Source organism: Oncorhynchus mykiss, chromosome 6 (genome assembly GCF_057628025.1).
Source record: "Oncorhynchus mykiss isolate SJ-2025 chromosome 6, ASM5762802v1, whole genome shotgun sequence".
Taxonomy (NCBI): Eukaryota; Metazoa; Chordata; class Actinopteri; order Salmoniformes; family Salmonidae; genus Oncorhynchus; species Oncorhynchus mykiss.
In genome coordinates, this window is record NC_143027.1 from 16464508 (window position 1) to 16484340 (window position 19833).

The following is a 19833-nucleotide window of genomic DNA, read 5'->3' on the forward strand; positions in this document are numbered from 1 at the left end:
CCTGGCTGATGTAGGAAGGAAAACACCAAAGAACAAAATGTCTGTGCTTTATTAATTCAGCTTTGATAGTTTGCCGGAAGGATTTGAAACACTGGAAATATTCCAGAGACTTAAACAAAACCCCAATCTCCATATCCTAGTTTCATTATAGAAAGACTCCCATCTAGTAACAGAAAAAAACACTGTTTCCTTATAGCAAGAATTGCATCTAATAACATAAATAACATTGTTTCCTTATAGCAAGACTCCCATCTAGAAACAGAAATACAACTGTTTACTTATAGCGAGACTCCCATATAGTAACAGAAATATCACTATGTTTCATTATAGCAAGACTCCCATCTACTAACACAAATACTACTGTTTCCTTATAGCAAGACTCCCATCTAGTAACACAAATACCACTGTGTTTCAGGTTGACATGGTTAGATAGAGGAGCTATTTACACTATCCTACAGTTCATAGGATAAATGAAATCCCAGCAGGGCTACTATTCAGTTTCTGAACTGGGTGCAAAAAGACAAACTGCTTTCCTTGACTTGTGTCTTCTTTGTGACATTGGCTGGTTATACCACACATTCTTCTGCACCTCACTTTCCATTACATCCCCTCCTTTTCTTGTTTCCCCTCTACCCTTTTAGAAAAGATCAAGGAAGGTAAAGAGTACGGGGGGAGATTAGGAAATGCCATCTAAAGACCTGGACAGGGGAAAAAGGAATCTAGAGACAGGAATCTAGTAATCTATTATCACAGGGTTGAACTACAAAGAGTTCATATGGGATAGGCATGTAAGACATGACTTTGAGAATTCACAGCATGAACATAGTAACCAAGATGAAGGGTGCAGCCTAAGCTTTAGGTGGATGCCATGATTTCATGCAGCATTATTTTGAGAGGTATGTTTAAGCAAACAGAAATATGGGAATGGTACTATGCTGTAGCCTACAACTATTAAGTATGGCCTGACTTCACATCTCAGCAGATCCCAGGCCCCATTTTTGCATTGAATCATAGTCATTATGTAGGATTCTGCATGTTATTAACCCCATTCTTTCGATAAAAACCTGTTATAGAACCTCTCTTCTCATATGAGCCCCCTCCAACCCCGCCCAATCATTCTTGAATTCCACACGCCCGTTCCTGTCACATCCGGTTTCAGCACCACAGCCAGCTCCCTCCCGCATTGTCACACACACCCCTGTCCTTGTTTTGCGGAGCCAACTTTTGCGAATGTTTTTTCTTTCCATGCTTCTCATGCGAGGTGGCTGACAGAAGGAAGACAGAAGGAAAGGGATCTTCTGCACAACGCACTGAGATGCATTGAACATCATGCAGTGACTGCTCCTCACACTAGATTTGTTCTTTACCTTTATTTGTGTGCTTAGCGCTGCAACGAAGATTGCAAGACGACGTGTATAAAAGAGGGAGAAGACATTACAGTGGAAAAAGACAATCTGCATGTGAAAACACTGGATCTAGTGCTATCGGAGGCAAGCGATGCAGCCTACTAACAAGCTCCTGAGTCTCACCCTCCTTGTCTTGATGGGCACCGAACTCACCCAAGTAGGTTTATAAACGCCATTTTATTCCCCATTTAAAATATCCAAACCATGTTTAGCAAATTATCCTACAAATTACCTATTTAACAACGTTGTCAGCATCGAGATTAAGAGATTAAAATAGATTATGCTGAACGATAAAGGGATTCCATCATTCTCGTAAAATTGATACGGGCGAATGTGCGTTCAGAGGCATTTCTGTAGCCAAACTATCTATTGTATCTATAACAAAATTTTACAAAATCAAAATCATCAATTTATTTAATCAGTGAGGTAGGGTAGGCTATACTGAAATATTTCAATTGGCGTTTCACATTCAATGCATCGAAATAATTCCAAATTCACTCCAATTAAGCTATGTGAGCGATAGGGTAATCTACTTTATAATGTCTACATTGAAATACGCGAGAAATTTCACAGTGACATCCTTGCATCTAGACAATTGCAATTTGATTTGATAGTCCGAATATAACAAATATGTCAGATAAAAGGCTTAATTAGAAATCTTATTAAAGCAATGCATTAACCCCAGATTGTAGCCTAACATGAATAGACTCTTCTGGTTATACTAACACTACAGACAGAAATATGAAAACAAAACTATTTCAACACAATAATAATAGACTGCTGTTATTGCTCTAAAATTCTAAACAATTCCAAAACATTTGACTTTTTCTATGATTAATAACTCGTATTAATTTGTAATGGTCTCCATGAACATGTTCTTCTTATCTCCATCTTTCTAAGGAATTGTTTCTCAATTCAGAGATGCATTGCACTCACAGTGCCACAGCGCCTCCTCCTGGCTACCACAATACAACCTGTCAAACTTTCCTGGACACCAACAAGGGGTTCAAGCTTTTGTTCTAGACTAGCACTAAGACACTTGATCACATACTTAATCAACTAATCATCAAGCTCGTGATTAGTTGAATGAATCATACATTTGGTGCCATTTGAAAGCACCAAAGTTCTGATTCATTCAACTAATCATTCTCATCGTATTCATGATGCTGGTATGGCAGGCTATGGCAATACTAGGAAGATTATTGACTTTTGAATTCCTTATAATCATTCGTAATCTGTTTGTATTATGAACAGTAAATGTGATGTAATGTATTGTATGTTAATCCCTTCTTTTTGATCCCAAACAACTAGCGCAATATAACCAACAACATACAAACAAAGAAAATAAATATATATAGCTTATTAAATGTGGAAGAAATATATTATATATTTTTTAAACAAAAAGAAGCAACAAAACAAGAGATGATAAAAACAAATGTCTGTAACTCATGAAAGAGAAAATAAACAGAAATATATCGTTTTTAAAGCTTATCTTGTTTTTTTTTTGAAACAATTCAAGGCTACAGTACCTGACAAACGGACGTGCAATACCATTCGTAACGACAAGGTGGCGGAATGTCCCTCGATATCCCTGGACCTGGTTGGTTAAAACAGGTCAAGAACAGTGCATTAACTGCATTTCAGTACAGATGCTGAATATCTCATTATTGCGCCACGGACCTTTATGTTGAATCTGATGCTGTTTCAAATGTCTACGATTAATCAGATTTACTGTCAAACACTTACGTAGATTATGAATTGTCTACATGTTTTTTCTGTGAATGACAATCAAAATCCGGCACTTCTTTATTGGATTAAATGGGACTCGTAGGCTACCTTGCTTTCTATGGCACCCGTCAAAAAAATTGTGGCTGGTGGTTTCAATGTGATTGGATTATTACAGTTCTTGTCCCCATAGAGCCATCAAGCCACCGTTATTAAAGTAGCCAACCTACACAATTACGCTATCCAGTCTGAAAATGTCGTTTAGGCTCGTTTTGTCTCCATTGCGTTTTCAGGGTTTCATACTTAAATTGAATCTATCACACAATTGACTTCTATGTCTGAAGTTATGCTATTTAGATATTGTTTTCCTGTCATGGCATTTTCTTGTATTTGGTGGCAAGGTACATAGTCCTGTTTCGCTGTGGCAAGCGCCAAAGCGTGGCGCCATGAATTTCATTTCAACGGAAAGTTGTTCTATCCGTGCGCGGTGGGCGGGGGTATTCAGCGAATGGGAGAGGCGACTGAATCCCTGTCATCTTCTAAACTCGAAAGCGATTGCGGGAGAACCACTTCACATTTTCCAACAACTACATTGAGCCATCATCAAAGTGGCTTTTGAAGAGAGCAGAAACCACCTGTCAGCCAAAGATGTTCAAACCTAAACTCACCGCTGTTGCAGCCCTGCCGTTGCATCCAATGATTGGCAATATGAATTGTCTAGTTAGTTCTTCACTGGAATGTGTACAAGGACATTTTTGGTAATACGACAAGAGCGCAGATATGTCGGTGCCTTTACTGAAGATTGGAGTGGTGTTGAGCACGATGGCTATGATTACTAACTGGATGTCGCAGACGTTACCGTCCTTGGTGGGATTTAACACCAACAAGCTCTCGGTATTATCAGGAGGGACAGCGGACCGGAGCACCGGCGTGAGTGACAGCAGATCCAGGAACCATTAGAATCATGTACTGCAGAGGATAGATTGCAATAGTTATTTAGTAGGCCTATACCTATAATTGATACCTAATGTTGGTTGGAAATTGAAAGAAAAAAACTGGTGTTGCTTGTGCATCAAAATAAATAAAAATGGACTGTAATGACTATAGCCAAAACGAGTAGGCCTATCCATAAACATATAGTTGAATAAACGGCAAATCATTATCTTACTATTCTTGTTAGCCATAGTGCAGGTTTGAACAACTTTCACACATTTGCTAAATGGTTTAACTGATATATGTTGGAGAAGAAGTGTGGCAATGATGGACAATTATAACAGTTCTGAGATTGTCTGTGACTAATGTGATTGAATATAAAGAGCAGAATAATGCTACATTATATAAGAACACTAACAGGTAATGTAGTCACATTGTAGACAATGGATTTTAGCACAATACACTGCATGTCACCCCATGTCAGGGGTAATGTAGAGCCATATTTCTGTTCATATGTCTATTTGTGGCTCTGGGTTCAACCATGTAGTTGTAAAGTTGTAACCAATCCACATTTAGAGCAGACTCTGTATCGAATTTTTACTCTGAAGGCTTAGTGCTAAATAGGCTTGGTCCTCTCTAGTTCATTTTGCAGAGCATAGCGCTTGCACCGCCAGGATAGTGTGTTCGATTCCCCCTACCACCAGTACATAAAATGTATGCACGCATGACTATAAATCGCTTTGGATAAAAATGCGAAATGGCATATATATATATATATATACTGAATGACTTTACGCCATGACTTTATTGGAGAGTTGAAAATGTAAGGTTTCATTGACATAAATGGCACAGATTAAATTCCTGTGGGCTACATTAAGTATTTAGATATACTAGATTATGATTTAATATCATCACAATCCAGCAAAGCTATTTGAGTAGATTTACAAAGTTGTTTCCCTCAATTTGATGTCAACTCCTTTTGTCAGCCCCATTGCCTTTAGAGTGTGGATAGTCATTTTGGTGGTCGGAGATTAGGTGGGAGCATACGGCAAGGTTCAACACTACAGATGGCATTTTATGTAATCGTATGTCATCATTTTAGAAAAAGGTTATGTAAATCCCTGTGGTGAAAATATTCTGCATCAAACAGGCACACATTTCTTGGCAGAGATCATGCTTTTTGTCCAAACCTCCAAAAATGTGATGACATCATTTTGGAGTAAACTAATATGTTTTAGATAAGAGTAGTAATGTAGTGTATCTTAAATCCTACACACTACTGAGCCAATGTGAGCCGTGCCCTGCCAAGCCCAAGCAAGCTGAACTGTACTGGCTCGGTTACGCACCCTCCACGGCTGCTGGAACCGTGCTGGAGAGGACAATGTGAAAGAGAAACGTCTGAACCACTGTGTAAACACTGTGTATGGTGTAAACATGTTAATACTGTCACATCACATCTCTATATGAATAACCTGTTTTCATTCATCTTTCTCTCCCTATCCGTCTTTCCCTCTCTTTCACTGTCTGTCTATCTTTCTCACTGTCTGGCTGTCTCTCTCTCCCTATCTGTCTTTACCTCTCTCTCACTGTCTATCTCCCTGTCTGGCTGTCTGTCTCTCTCTCCCTATCTGTCTTTCCCTCTCTCTCACTGTCTGCCTGTCTGTCTGTCTCTCTCTCCCTATCTGTCTGTCTATTTCGCTCACTGTCTGTCTATCTCCCTGTCTGGCTGTCTGTCTCTCTCTCCCTATCTGTCTTTCCCTCTCTCTCACTGTCTCTCCCTCTCTCTCACTGTCTTTCCCTCTCTCTCACTGTCTGTTTATCTCTCCTTATCTGTCTTTCCCTCTCTCTCACTGTCTGTCTATCTCTCTCACTGTCGGTCTGTCTATCTCTCTCTCTCTCTCTCTCTCTCACTGTCTGTCTGTCTGTCTGTCTGTCTGTCTGTCTGTCTGTCTGTCTGTCTGTCTGTCTGTCTGTCTGTCTGTCTGTCTGTCTGTCTCTCTCCCTATCTGTCTTTCCCTCTCTCTCCCTGTCTGTCTATCTCCCTGTCTGTCTCTCTCCCTGTCTGTCTCTCTCTCCCTGTCTGTCTCTCTCCCGGTCTGTCTGTCTTTCCCTCTCTCTCCTTCTCTCACCCTGTCTGTCCATCCTAGGTGCTCCCAGCCAACCCTGAGGAGTCATGGCAGGTTTACAGCTCAGCCCAGGACACCGAGGGCCGCTGTGTCTGCACTGTGGTGGCGCCTCAACAGTCCATGTGCTCGCGGGACGCCAGGACCAAACAGCTCCGACAGCTGCTAGAAAAAGTAACCCCCCCCCCCATGTAGCATGATATACTACAGTAACCATAACCCCCCACTACCAGACCGCCACTAGAACAAGCGTCATTCACCAGTTGCATCATGACAACCATATCTCCCACACTCATTTCTCTCCATCATCTTCTCAGCAGCAGCAGCCTCTGGCCAGAGGACTAGAGTTACTTGTATGGCTCCTTGACAATAGCAGTTCAGTTCACCCTGTATTGCCAATATTGATTTGCTGTCATCATCATTTGATATGATCTGACTTTCAGTCTTATGCAGTAGTTTTGTTTGGAGGCCAGATGTTGTGCAACTTTGGCACCTTGATGTGGAACAACCAGCAGTCCATGTATAGCATACTCTCAATCTCTATCACTGCTGTGGGTCATTTGGGGTCAGAAATGGATGTCTTTCTGATTCGGCGTGATCTTTAAGTACACATAACACTTTGTTGCTCTTGAGCACCTGAAATGATGTATTCTCTGCCTAGACACGTCAGAGGTTATACAGTGTCAGATTTTGTAGTCAGTTATCCACACCATATCTACAAGAAATTGTGTCATGCACCAACATTGTTGAAGAAACATTGATGGCTAAAGTCTATATCTTTGTGTTTATTGGGTGTATAATCTGTTTATTTTGATTCAAAAAATGTAATTAAATAATAAGCCTGGGAAGACCCGAATGAATACACAAGTGTTTAGGGCTGTATTTAGGTAAATTTAGGGCTTTAACATGTTTTTCTATTTTCCCCTGTGTTAGGTCCAGAACATGACCCTGTCTATCCAGGTGCTAGACCAGCGGACCCAGAGAGACCTGCAGTACGTGGAGAGGATGGAGGTTCAGCTGAAAGGTCTGGAGACCAAGTTTAAACAGGTGGAGGAGAACCACAAGCAGAACATTGCCAGGCAATACAAGGTATGTCAACGTTTCTCTTAGGGTTGCTAAATTCCGTGAACTTTCAATACATTTCCTGTTTTTCCTGAAATCCTGGTTGGAGGATTCCGGATTTCCTGCTTATTACCTCCTGATTCCGGGAAAACCAGGGAATTTATTTAATGTTCCTGGACTTTTGCAACCCTTATCTTACATAGACAACATTGTACCAAGAGATGTGCTGTAAGTGGAGTTCTGGGTCCATATTTATCAAGCCTCTCAGAGTAGGAGTGCTGAGCTAGGATCAGGTCCTTACTGTCGATATAATAGTATTCATTCACATCCGAGATCAGCACTACTACTCTGAGAAGCATGATACATACAGCCCCTGCTGTGAATGAATGAAATCCATACACCACTTGTCTCTGGAATTAAAATGTAACATCATCAACTATTCTGATGACGTTTATGTTTGTTAGTGTGTGTATGTTTGTGTGTGTTCCCCACCTATCCTCACCCATGCTATGTTTATGTTATGTGTCTGTCATGAGCAACCCTGGGAGTGATGACCCTTGCACGTTTTGTGTGTGTATATTAGGCTAGTGAGTTAGATTATTCAACACTCAACAGTATCTCATTTTCTTGCTTGCAGGGCTAACTTTAGGAAATTAAATCAAAGCTGCAGAGACTGAAGAGGCAGTTCTATTCCAGTGTTCTATCCCTGAACTTGACCACTGACTATTTGCACCATGCAGTTTATTTGAAAACTAGCACCCTTTTCACCCTCAGACCTGCACTGCTCTTTGCATTTCTGCATGTTAGTGTCGATGCATTCCATCAATAGATTTAGTTCAGTTTTTTAAAATTAATATTACTTTTGTTTTATTCAATTCCATATCCTGTTTAGTTTTGTCAATGCATAACTGGTTACCACAAAAAATAAGGAAACATTGTTGAATGTGACACAAAAGCATGTAACCCTAAGATGTTGCATTTTAAAAGGTGAAAATAAAATATTTTCCCAATTGTTTTTGGTGTACCGAGGACTTGTTTCATGCTGCTTATGTTTGTGATGATGTCACATCCGCTCATGATACTGTTGAATGTGTTAGGTCCACTCTGAACTCACCATAGGGAGACAGCCAGAGTAGGGTAAGACAGGTGTGGAACACCCATTTGCTCGCATAACACTGAACCAAGCCTATTTTAACCTTTCAGGCAATAAAAGCGAAAATGGAGGAACTTAGGCCATTGATACCAGTGTTGGAGGAGTACAAAGCCGATGCAAAATTGGTATTGCGGTTTAAAGAGGAGCTCCAGAATCTGACGTCTGTGCTAAACGAACTCCAGGAGGAGATCGGCGCCTATGACTACGAGGAGCTACAAAACAGAGTGTCAAATCTTGAAGAGAGGCTTCGTGCATGCATGCAAAAATTAGGTAGGCTCAGAGAACACCGAAACACCCTCTTTGCTTCCTTGTGCAACGGGCCAATCAGATCTACAGTAGTCATTCTTCTCACACCAACAGATCTCTATCTATCCACTATGGTACATGCTCTACCACTACATTATCGCTTGAACATACTCAGTCATTCTCTGATGTTAGGCAATCACATGCCTTGACTACACATCAATGCATAATAATATTGCTGATGAAAAAAGACAAACAGTTCTCATATGTCAGGTTAGAAGCTATTTTATCATGTTAGGATTTAGAGTTGTTAGATGGTGATTTGGATTAAGTTTTGCTAATGTAATCCTATTAAACCGAAACTACATCCCTAGCACGTCATGTTATGTGTGCCAGAAATTAGCTGTGAGCTTATGTCCACTTCTTGGCCAAAAGCTTCACACAATTGTAGCGACAGTCATCTAAAAATAGAACCAGGATATAACAATTGACAGATTATTTCTCTCAGTAAACTCTTTGTTGCATGGGTTGTTCACAGGATTGTATACAAGGCAAAATAGATGGCATGATGTGTGTCTAAACCAAGGGCTCTCCCAGCATATACAGTATCCTATCTGTCACCATAGTTGTTCGGTTGATGTCGTGACAGGCTAACAGTAAGTGAAAGGCTGAACAAATCAATGAATGGTGCAAAATACATGATTCAAAATAAAATAGGAGGAAATAGGTAAAATAAATCCAATTGTAAGGAATGAGGCATTGAAGTCATTTTCCTTTTTGCCACTGTGCTTACTGTTAGGATGCTGACTGTAGCTCTAGGGATGACCCTGTAGGCAGGGAGTAGAGCCAATGTGCTAGCAAATTCTTAGAGATTAAAGAAGGGCTCACTTCAATTTCAGAGGATTATCCATTTTTGTTTCAAGTGTTCAGCTATAACTCTCCAAGTGCTATAGCTATGGTAGACAGCATACACTACCCAGCTAGCACATTTGGTTCCTTCGAAGTTGTGGGAACAACTGTTTTTGGTTTCACATTGGTTGTGGGAATGAATGACTGTTTCCTAGAAAAATGTAATGTTTTTTTTAAATGTTCTGAGAACAAAAGTGGAAATTTACTCTTGTTTCCTGAAACTTTTATTAACACTCTGAGAATGGTAATAATAGGTTATTTGGAGGTTTTTGAATTACTTCCTTAACTTTCACTGAATGTATCAATAAGACTTTTAATAACACTGCCAACTTATTTTGGGGAGGAAAAAAAAATTGAACTCCAAGCACAGATAGAACACATGGAAATGCATTTCCTTGGGCATTAATCATGCAAACACCTTTGTTTTTTATTGTGACACAGCATCAGTGAGATTTGAACATATAATCTTCTGTTGTGAATCCATGGAATTAGTCCACTGCATCACCATGATGGATTGAGGATTTTTTTTTTTACGAATACTAAGCTGTTAATTTTAGTCTATTCAAACAGACCCCATTTCAAAGAAAACAATCACTCATTAAGGTCAGGTGAGGCCAATTAGTGGTCACGGCCAACACACCTGAACATGCATAACATGATAGAGTTTTGATGATGCTGAGAACGGAATGTATGTTTTTAAATAACATTCGTAGAACCTTCTCTGAACATCACTAATCTTTTCTTGTAGTTTTTATGGAAAGTTTGCTTAACGTTCTCAGAACAATTAATTTGAGAACACGAGGAAACATTAGCAAACAAGGCTTCTGTTTGTGGTGAACAATTTCAGTTGAACGATTTGAATAAACATTCCAAAATGTTACCGTGAAACATCAAACACCTACTTTTGTAAGGATTACTGTGACTTTTTAGCGACAATATTCAAACTGAAAATAAGTTAGCTATTCCTAGAAAATATACAGTTGAAATCGGAAGTTTACATTCCGAGCCGGTCACTGGTGCACCTCAGCCACGCTCAAGGTACTAAACGATATCATAACCGCCATCGATAAAAGACAGTACTGTGCAGCCGTCTTCATCGAGCTAGCCAAGGCTTTCGACTCTGTCAATCACCGTATTCTTATCGGCAGACTCAATAGCCTTGGTTTTTCTGACGACTGCCTCGCCTGGTTCACCAACTACTTTGCAGACAGAGTTCAGTGTGTCAAATCGGAGGCCATGTTGTCCGGACCTCTGGCAGTTTCTATGGGGGTACCACAGGGTTCAATTCTCGGGCCGACTCTTTTCTCTGTATATATCAATGATGTCGCTCTTGCTGCAGGCGATTCCCTGATCCACCTCTACGCAGACGACACCATTCTGTATACTTCTGGCCAACTTGGACACTGTGCTCACTAACCTCCAAACAAGCTTCAATGCCATACAACACTCCTTCCGTGGCCTCCAACTGCTCTTAAGCGCTAGTAGAACCAAATGCATGCTTTTCAACCGTTCGCTGCCCGCACTCGCCCGCCCGACTAGCATCACCACCCTGGACGGTTCCGACCTAGAATATGTGGACTACTATAAATACCTAGGTGTCTGGCTAGAATGTAAACTCTCCTTCCAGACTCATATTAAACATCTCCAATCCAAAATCAAATCTAGAATTGGCTTTCTATTTCGCAACAAAGCCTCCTTCCCTCACGCCGCCAAACTTACCCTAGTAAAACGGGCTATCCTACCGATCCTCGACTTCGGCGATGTCATCTACAAAATAGCTTCCAACACTCTACTCAGCAAACTGGATGCAGTCTATCACAGTGCCATCCGTTTTGTTACCAAATCACCTTATACCACCCACCACTGCGACCTGTATGCTCTAGTCGGCTGGCCCTCGCTACATATTCGTCGCCAGACCCACTGGCTCCAGGTCATCTATAAGTCTATGCTAGGTAAAGCTCCGCCTTATCTCAGTTCACTGGTCACGATAACAACACCCATCCGTAGCACACGTTCCAGCAGGTATATCTCACTGATCATCCCAAAAGCCAACACCTCATTTTGCCGCCTTTCCTTCCAGTTCTCTGCTGCCAGTGACTGGAACGAATTGCAAAAATCGCTGAAGTTGGAGACTTTTATTTCCCTCACCAACTTTAAACATCAACTATCTGAGCAGCTGTACATAGTCCATCTGTAAATAGCCCACCCAATATACCTACCTCATCCCCATACTGCTTTTATTTGATTTACTTTTCTGCTCTTTTGCACACCAGTATCTCTACTTGCACATCATCATCTGCTCATTTGTCACCAGTGTTAATCTGCTAAATTGTAATTATTCGCTCCTATGGCCTATTTATTGCACACACTGAATATAGACTTTATTTTCTCTACTGTGTCATTGACTTGTTTGTGTTATTGGCTTGTTTATTGTTTACTCCATGTGTAACTCTGTGTTGTTGTCTGTGTCACACTGCTTTGCTTTATCTTACAAATGAGAACTTGTTCTCAACTAGCCTACCTGGTTAAATAAAAGTGAAATAAAAAAATGTTAAAAAAACATACTCCTTAGCCAAATTTAAACTCAGTTTTTCACAATTCCTGACATTTAATCCTAATAAAAATTCCCTGTCTTAGGTCAATTAGGATCACCACTTTATTTTAAGAATGTGAAATGTCAGAATAATAGAGAATTACTTATTTCAGCTTTAATTTCTTTAATCACATTCCCAGTGGGTTAGAAGTTTACATACACTCAATTAGTATTTGGTAGCATTGACTTTAAATTGTTTAACTTGTGTCAAATGTTTGGGTAGCCTCCCACAAGCTTCCCACAATATGTTGTGTGAAATTTGGCCCATTCCTCCTGACAGAGCTGGTGTAACTGAGTCAGGTTTGTAGGCCTCACGCTTTTTCAGTGCTACCCACACATTTTCTATAGGATTGAGGTCAGGGCTTTGTGATGGCCACTCCAATACCTTGACTTTGTTGTCCTTAAGCCATTTTGCCACAACTTTGGAAGTATGCTTGCGGTCATTGTCCATTTGGAAGACACAAACTTTAACTTCCTGACTGATGTCTTGAGATGTTGCTTCAAAATATCCACATTATTTTTGATCCTCATGATGTCATCTATTCTGTGAAGTGCACCAGTCCCTCCTGCAGCAAAGCACCCCCACAACATGAGGCTGCCACCCCCGTGCTTCACGGTTGGGATTGTGATTTTCAGCTTGCGACTCCCCCTTTTTCCTGGTCATTATGGCCAAAAAGTAATATTTTTGTTTCATCAGACCAGAGGACATTTCTCCAAAAAGTACGATCTTTGTCCCCATGTGCAGTTTCAAGCTGTAGTCTGGCTTTTTTATGGCGGTTTTGGAGAAGTGGCTTCTTTGTTGTTCATCGGCCTTTCAGGTTATGTCAATATAGGACTCGTTTTACTGTGGATATAGATACTTTTGTACCGGTTTCCTCCAGCATCTTCACAAGGTCCTTTGCTGTTGTTCTGGGATTGATTTGCACTTTTTGCACCAAAGTACATTCTTCACTAGGAGACAGAACGCGTTTCCTTCCTGAGCGGTGTGACGGCTGCGTGGTCCCATGGTGTTTATAATTGCGAACTATTGTTTGTACAGATGAACGTGGTACCTTCAGGCATTTGGGAATGGCTCCCATGGATGAACCAAACTTGTGGAGGTCTACAATTTTTTTTCTGAGGTTTTGGCTGATTTCTTTTGATATTCCCATGATGTCAAGCAATGAGGCAATGAGTTTGAAGGTAGGCCTTGAAATACATCCACAGGTACACCTCCAATTGACTCACATTAGCATATCAGAAGCTTCTGAAGCCATGGCATAATTTTCTGGAATTTTCCAAGCTGTTTAAAGGCACAGTCAACTTAGCGTATGTAAACTTCTGACCCACTGGAATTGTGATACAGTGAAATAATCTGGCTGTAAACAATTGTTGGAAAAATTACTTGTGTCATGCACAAAGTAGATGTCCTTACCGACTTGGCAAAACTATAGTTTGTTAACAAGAAATTTGTGAAGTGGTTGAAAAAGGAGTTTTAATGACTCCATCCTAAGTGTATGTAAACTTCCGACTTCAACTGTAGTAGAAAGTCTACATGGCTACTTGATTATTTTTAGTGGCAGTTTAGACCCGAAACAGACATGTAAGTTCGCCACACTCTACCTTCTCAGACTGTTATCTTACGTTATCTTAGTCGTGGCTAATACAAAATAAGTCGAATATGTTAGCTAACGTTCGCCACCATTCACAAACGTTTTACCTTGTTGAATGCAACTCTGTAGGAAACGTAAGGCTGCACTACAGACATTTCCACAGAAGAACGTTATTTCTTAACGTTCTATGAACTATTTGAGAGTATTCCCAATGTCAAACCAGTTAGAGAACGTTCCCAGAACATGACCAACATTTTTATGAAATGTAACCATATTTTAACTTTTAGGAAACGATCTGTTAAAGCAATGAAATACCAAGAAAATGTTTGTTTTTTTGTCAAGTTCCTTAAATGAGAATATGAGAATATAACAAAGCCAAGCAACTATCCTGCACCATTACCTGAAAATTGTGGGAAGGTTGTATGCAAAATAACCATAGGACAACCACGTTCTCACCCAGCTCTAAGAAACATATGGTTTTTAGAACGTTATATGCTAGTTTGTTATCTTGGGAAAATGGGGGCAGATATTTGTGTAACCCCCAACATTTGAAGTTAGGGGGAGGAATTGTGTGAATTGACTCAAACTTTAATATTGCACTTACTGTTCCTGTTCTTAATATAGCATTTGAAGAGGGGAGCAATTGAGTGTGTGGTTTATGTAAAAACAGAAAAGTCCGTTTTCATTTGTTCATCAGTAAAGTTATCATGTATCTATGACATTGAAACGATGTACAAAGAGACTACAAGCCACAAGGTTTGGCATCACTCTGTTACCTTGGAATTGCCCGTTTCTCATCGTTGGCTCACACCTTGTGGTTGTGTGGTCTCTGTACAACAGTATCCTTTCAATGTCATAGATAAATGATAACATTACTTATGAATAATGAAAACTGACTTTTCTGTCCGAATACATCATTCTGAGGCAGAGAAATGGATGGCTAAAGCAGGAGATCTAGATTCTAGTACATACATTTATACAATGTCTACACAGTCCTTTCTAGAAAACCTCCAGCTAAAACAGTATTGTCAAAACCTGAAGAAATCACCAAACTGATCTATAGATTGTAATACTAAAGCTGGATAAACAAGTCAAATTGATATTATCATTTTCAACAAAAAGTATGGTATAGTAGGTCACTGACCTACGCACGCACACACGCACGCACGCACGCACACACACACGCTATGTTTTCCAACCTATAAACACCATTGATAGTCCAGAGATGAATGCAGTATCTTGCATTGTGTATTTGGCTCTTGCAGCATGTGGGAAGCTGACAGGGATCAGTGATCCAATTACCATTAAGACGTCTGGATCAAGGTTTGGATCCTGGATGACTGACCCCCTGGCTCCTGAAGATGACACTAGGGTAGGTCTGGTCCTGCAATGCCTATGCTATTCATTATACAGTTTACACAGACTCACAAAAAAACGTTCTTATCAATTATGCAAATGGGAGGACACTCAGTACAGATTTGCGGTGTTGTAAAATATAAATCTGTAAAATGTTAGCTTGTATGTTTGTATTAAAAGGTTTGTATAAACCAGTGATTATTGACCAGATTGGATCACAACTTTAGTAATGTGTTCCCATGCCTCACTGTCTGGGATTTGCTCACTGGCCTGAAAATAGACCTTAGTACCACAACACATTTTGATGCTAATCTGGAAGGTAGCTACATCTCCTGGTTGTCATTGCAATAAACTATGTCATTCTAGGGAATGAAAGACATGAATCACAGGATTGGATAAAAGTTGGATAAAAGCACATACTAAGATATCACTGGTTGTCCTGCAGGACTTGTGTTGATTCATTGAGGAATACCTCTGACATTGGGGTGTACACACACTCTACCCATGTACTACCTGTTCTCTTGCTAAATTCAATATCATACTATACCAGAGATGTACGACTTTCTGATGCTCTTGTATTCCTTTCTAGGTGTGGTACATGGATGGCTACCACAACAACCGATTTGTGCGGGAGTACAAGTCCATCTACGACTTCATGAATTCCGACAACTTTACATCTCACCGCCTCCCCCACCCGTGGTCAGGCACTGGCCAGGTGGTCTACAACGGCTCCATCTACTTCAACAAGTTCCAGAGCCACACCATCATCAAGTTTGACTTCAAGACCTCCGTCATCAGCAAGTCACGCCAGCTGGACTACGCCGGCTACAACAACATGTACCACTACTCCTGGGGCGGCCACTCAGACATCGACCTCATGGTGGACGAGGGCGGGCTCTGGGCCGTTTACGCCACCAATCAGAACGCAGGGAACATTGTCATCAGTAAACTGAACCCCAACACCCTGCAGATCATCAAGAGCTGGACTACCAACCACCCCAAGAGGAGCGCAGGAGAGGCCTTCATGATATGTGGCACGCTGTATGTCACCAATGGCTACTCCGGTGGGACCAAGGTCTATTATGCCTTCAGCACCAACTCGTCCACCTACGAGTACATTGACATACCGTTCCAGAATAAGTACTCTCACATCTCCATGCTGGACTATAACCCTAAAGACAGAGCACTGTACGCATGGAATAACGGTCACCAGGTGCTTTACAATGTCACCTTGTTCCACGTCATTCGGTCAGAGCAGGAGCAGTAGATAGCTAGCCATGCTGTTACCTTCTCAGTCACCGGCAGACCTGGGTTAAAATACTATTGGATATCTTTCAAATACTTTTAACATTTGCAGCAGCCTGCCTGGAGTGCCAGATGGGCAAAGTTTGCAGTTTTGCAACAATTGTATTAATTCCATTATACCAGTCAAGCCTAATCAAGCCCGGCTAAATCAAGCAAATTTGAACCCAGGTCTGGTCCACGGATGCTTCAAAGTAAAGGAGATACTATATGTAACTGTGGAAGGAGAGAAGTATCCTATATTTTAATCAGTAACAAGAAATACAGTACCTAATGATATATAATGTATAGAAACAAAGAGTAGAAAAGGAACCGAAAAGGTCATGCCTTTCTTGTTTTGGATGACTTCAAATGTCTTATAATGATTGTGTTTTTATGGAATTACCCACTCTTGACTTGTTTTTTATTTGATCACAGATAGTGCAGCCTATTGTATCATAGTTTTGAATTGAATTACATTTGGAAATGAAGAAAGTTTATATCCTGGGCCTTGTTTATCAACCTGTATAAAGCCAAACTGTAGAACACAAACACACAATCATGACCATTTTCCCCAGGTGAGTGATCCTCATTTATTAATTAATTATATTACATGATCAGATGGTAAAGATGGTCAAATGTAGCAGCAATTTTCCATGTAACTCGATTCCCGCTTCTGTAAAGGTGGAGACTAGTGATCGTCTGAAAACACAGAGCCATGTGCAGAATAGAAAGCCAATTCTATCCCCATGTGTTGGTAGCAAAATATCTAATTGGAAAATGTGTAATGGTACCTCAAAACATGTACTCAGTCTTTCCTGCGCAATACAACCTCTCAGGAACCAATATAACACAACCTGTCGTTTGCATGGAGTCATCTACACGGACATTATAGGATTTGATTATGATTGATAAAGGAGGCCCAATGGAGCACAGTTTCAAGAATCCAGTCAAACCACGAGTCAATGACAAAATACTGTATATCTGGGAACACTGACTACAGACTGTTGGAAGCACCCTGTTTCATTTCTGTGTCTTTGTGATGGTACAACATATTTTCTCTTTTTCTATCTTATTTTTGCATGGGCATTTTTACCGACCAAAATGGTTTTCTTCTCCGGATGTATTTTGCAATATTTGATGCTGTAGTGCAGGAGACTAGTTTAGCACTGTTAGGAGACAGGCTTTTTACTTTCTTATTGTCATTGGGGTTGATATATGTTCTTATTGTTGGAATTGATATTTACTGTGATAGCCTGTCTTTGTAGATTGGATTGTATTGACATAATTTGTCTAGCTCATATAGTTCTGTCTGGCAAAAAAATATATAACTAGAACAATCACAAGAGAATGTACCAAACAATGTATCTATGAGCCAGTGACATACACACTGGCAGTTTTATTCCATTTGACTTCACAAGTCTACTGTCTGTTTCTTAGAGAGATCAATTGTGACATCTTATTCTGTTGAGCTTGCATATGTGTCGTATCTGCAATAAAATTCATATAAATGAACAAGATCTTTGTTCTACCATTGACTCTCTCAATCTCTGAAAATAAACTTGTGAATAAGATGAATTGATTCAATCGAAACCCTTTTTGCAATGCAGCTTTTAAAATGCACAGGTTTTCAGTTTAAAGAAGTGTGGGAAAGGGCATCAACCGGAGGATGATTCACCTTTGAATGAGCAGGTTACTTGTCAAAACAATGATTATCTGAGCTATTGTCTCCTATTTGCAATTTGTTAATTTCACATATATTTAGATAAGTGCTACAAATCTCAATGTCCAAATTACATGTTCAACTGTTTGGTCAATGAGGCATAGGACAATCTAACACAAAAACACAGTACAACCAGATGATAAAAAAATAGGACAGAAAGTACATTAAAGATGTGTCCAACAGGTCACATAACGTTATTTCAAAGTGTATAATTTTAAAACGATTTAAAAGCACAACCAAATGAAATCAACTATACCAAAAATCAGACATTGCTTTATCTAAATGTGTAATTACAGATATCTCATCATGATATAGGAATGATAGAGTATGGTCACCGTTCATTTGCTCTGTTAAACCTACACTTTGGAATGACTTTGATAGCAACAGTGAATCTCTTTCATTTTTAAGTAGAGCTCCTCTCACCAATCACGCCCCTGATCACACATTGGTAATAGTCAGTGACAAACCTCATAGCTAAGCAGGGCTGGGCTTGGTTAAAAACCTGGATGGGAGACCACATGGTAGCTGTACTGTAGATAGATAAATTCTCTAGTATAAGGTGCTGCCCAGCCATTGTTTTTTCCAATAGTGGATATAACGTTTTAAATGTGACGTTGTTTTAAAGGTACAAAGGTACAACGAACATATTTTGTCTATGTTGAAATTTGGTTAGCATGATGACATAATCCTGTGGTAGAATCTTTACCCTCAAAACAACAGTTGAGGGGGCGCTAGAGAGCGTGCTATGGAGTAGACGTGATTTGCTAGAGCTCCGCTCCATTTTGAAACAAATGAGTATTTATCTTAACCTCTCACGACCTATATCTTCAAACAAATATGACAAAGGGAAAAGGCACCAGAAAAGGGAGCGCTAAACAAGATCATTTGAATGAGATAGACAACGAACCAATTTCAACGTCGCCAACCCACGAGGAGTTAGCTGAAGAGGCTAGCTTCCAAGAGGCCCCCACAGAGCCTACGCAAAGTGACATACTGGCTGCCATAAACTCACTAAGCAAGAAGGTGGACACAAGGTTGGCTGATATCTCAAAAGAGTATTGGGACTTTGGCCGAAACTGTGAAGGCAACTCAGAGAAGGGTGCATGAGGTTGAGCAGACGACAGTCGATCACGAGGCCAGGCTACAGGACATAGAGAAACAGTGCGCAACGTTCAAAAATGACAACAAAACCCTGAAAGCCCGACTGGAAATGCTTGAGTCGCATACAAGACGCCAGAACATCCGAATATGTGGCATCCAGGAGGACACTGAGAAAGGGAAACCCACTAAATTTGTCTCGGAGCTGATACCGGCCCTGCTGGGGAGCGAACACTTCAAAACGGCCATCCTGATCGACCGCGCACACAGATCTCAGGCAACGAAGCCGGCCAAGGGCGGGCCACCATTCATTGTACGGCTGCACTATCCCCAGACCAGGGATCTCATCCTCAAGCTGGCTAGTCAAAAGTTCCCCCTTAACTTCAACGGAGCCAGGGTGTCTTTCTACCCAGATCTTACCTTGGAGGTGAGGAACCAACGGAAAGAGTTTGATGAGGTACGCAACAAATGCAGGGCGGCCAACATCCGATATGGATTCCTCTTCCCAGTCCGGTTTAAGGTGACAGTCGAAGGATCAACACGTACGTTTGACAACCCAAAAGAGGCCGATCTGTTCTTGACAAGCAAGCTCCCTGGCTGAGGATACAGAACGGCTGTGTCAGCCGGCTAAATGAC

At 40.6% G+C, this 19833-nt stretch overlaps 1 protein-coding gene across 2 annotated transcripts; it reads left to right on the top strand.

Annotated features, from left to right (window-relative positions):
- Positions 1–1084: 1084 nt before the first annotated feature.
- LOC110525319 (noelin) lies at positions 1085–17894 on the top strand. 2 transcript variants are annotated; one of them, XM_036979466.2, is made up of 6 exons: positions 1085–1563; positions 6212–6361; positions 7121–7276; positions 8453–8672; positions 15005–15111; positions 15685–17894. In XM_036979466.2, exons 1-6 carry the CDS (start codon positions 1498–1500, stop codon positions 16360–16362), a joined length of 1377 nt encoding a protein of 458 aa, XP_036835361.2. In that variant the 5' UTR covers positions 1085–1497; the 3' UTR covers positions 16363–17894. The 2 variants fall into 2 exon arrangements, with proteins under 2 accessions (XP_036835361.2, XP_036835360.2); XM_036979465.2 differs by lacking the exon at positions 1085–1563 and adding an exon at positions 2926–4061.
- The last annotated feature ends 1939 nt before the right edge of the window (positions 17895–19833 follow it).

Coding starts and splice junctions, on each gene's coding strand:
- LOC110525319 (XM_036979465.2), top strand. CDS start 3,912: ATGTCGGTGCCTTTACTGAAGATTGGAGTGGTGTTGAGCACGATGGCT. Junction 4,062..6,211: donor CAGCGGACCGGAGCACCGGC/GTGAGTGACAGC, acceptor TGTCCATCCTAG/GTGCTCCCAGCCAACCCTGA. Junction 6,362..7,120: donor TCCGACAGCTGCTAGAAAAA/GTAACCCCCCCC, acceptor CCCCTGTGTTAG/GTCCAGAACATGACCCTGTC.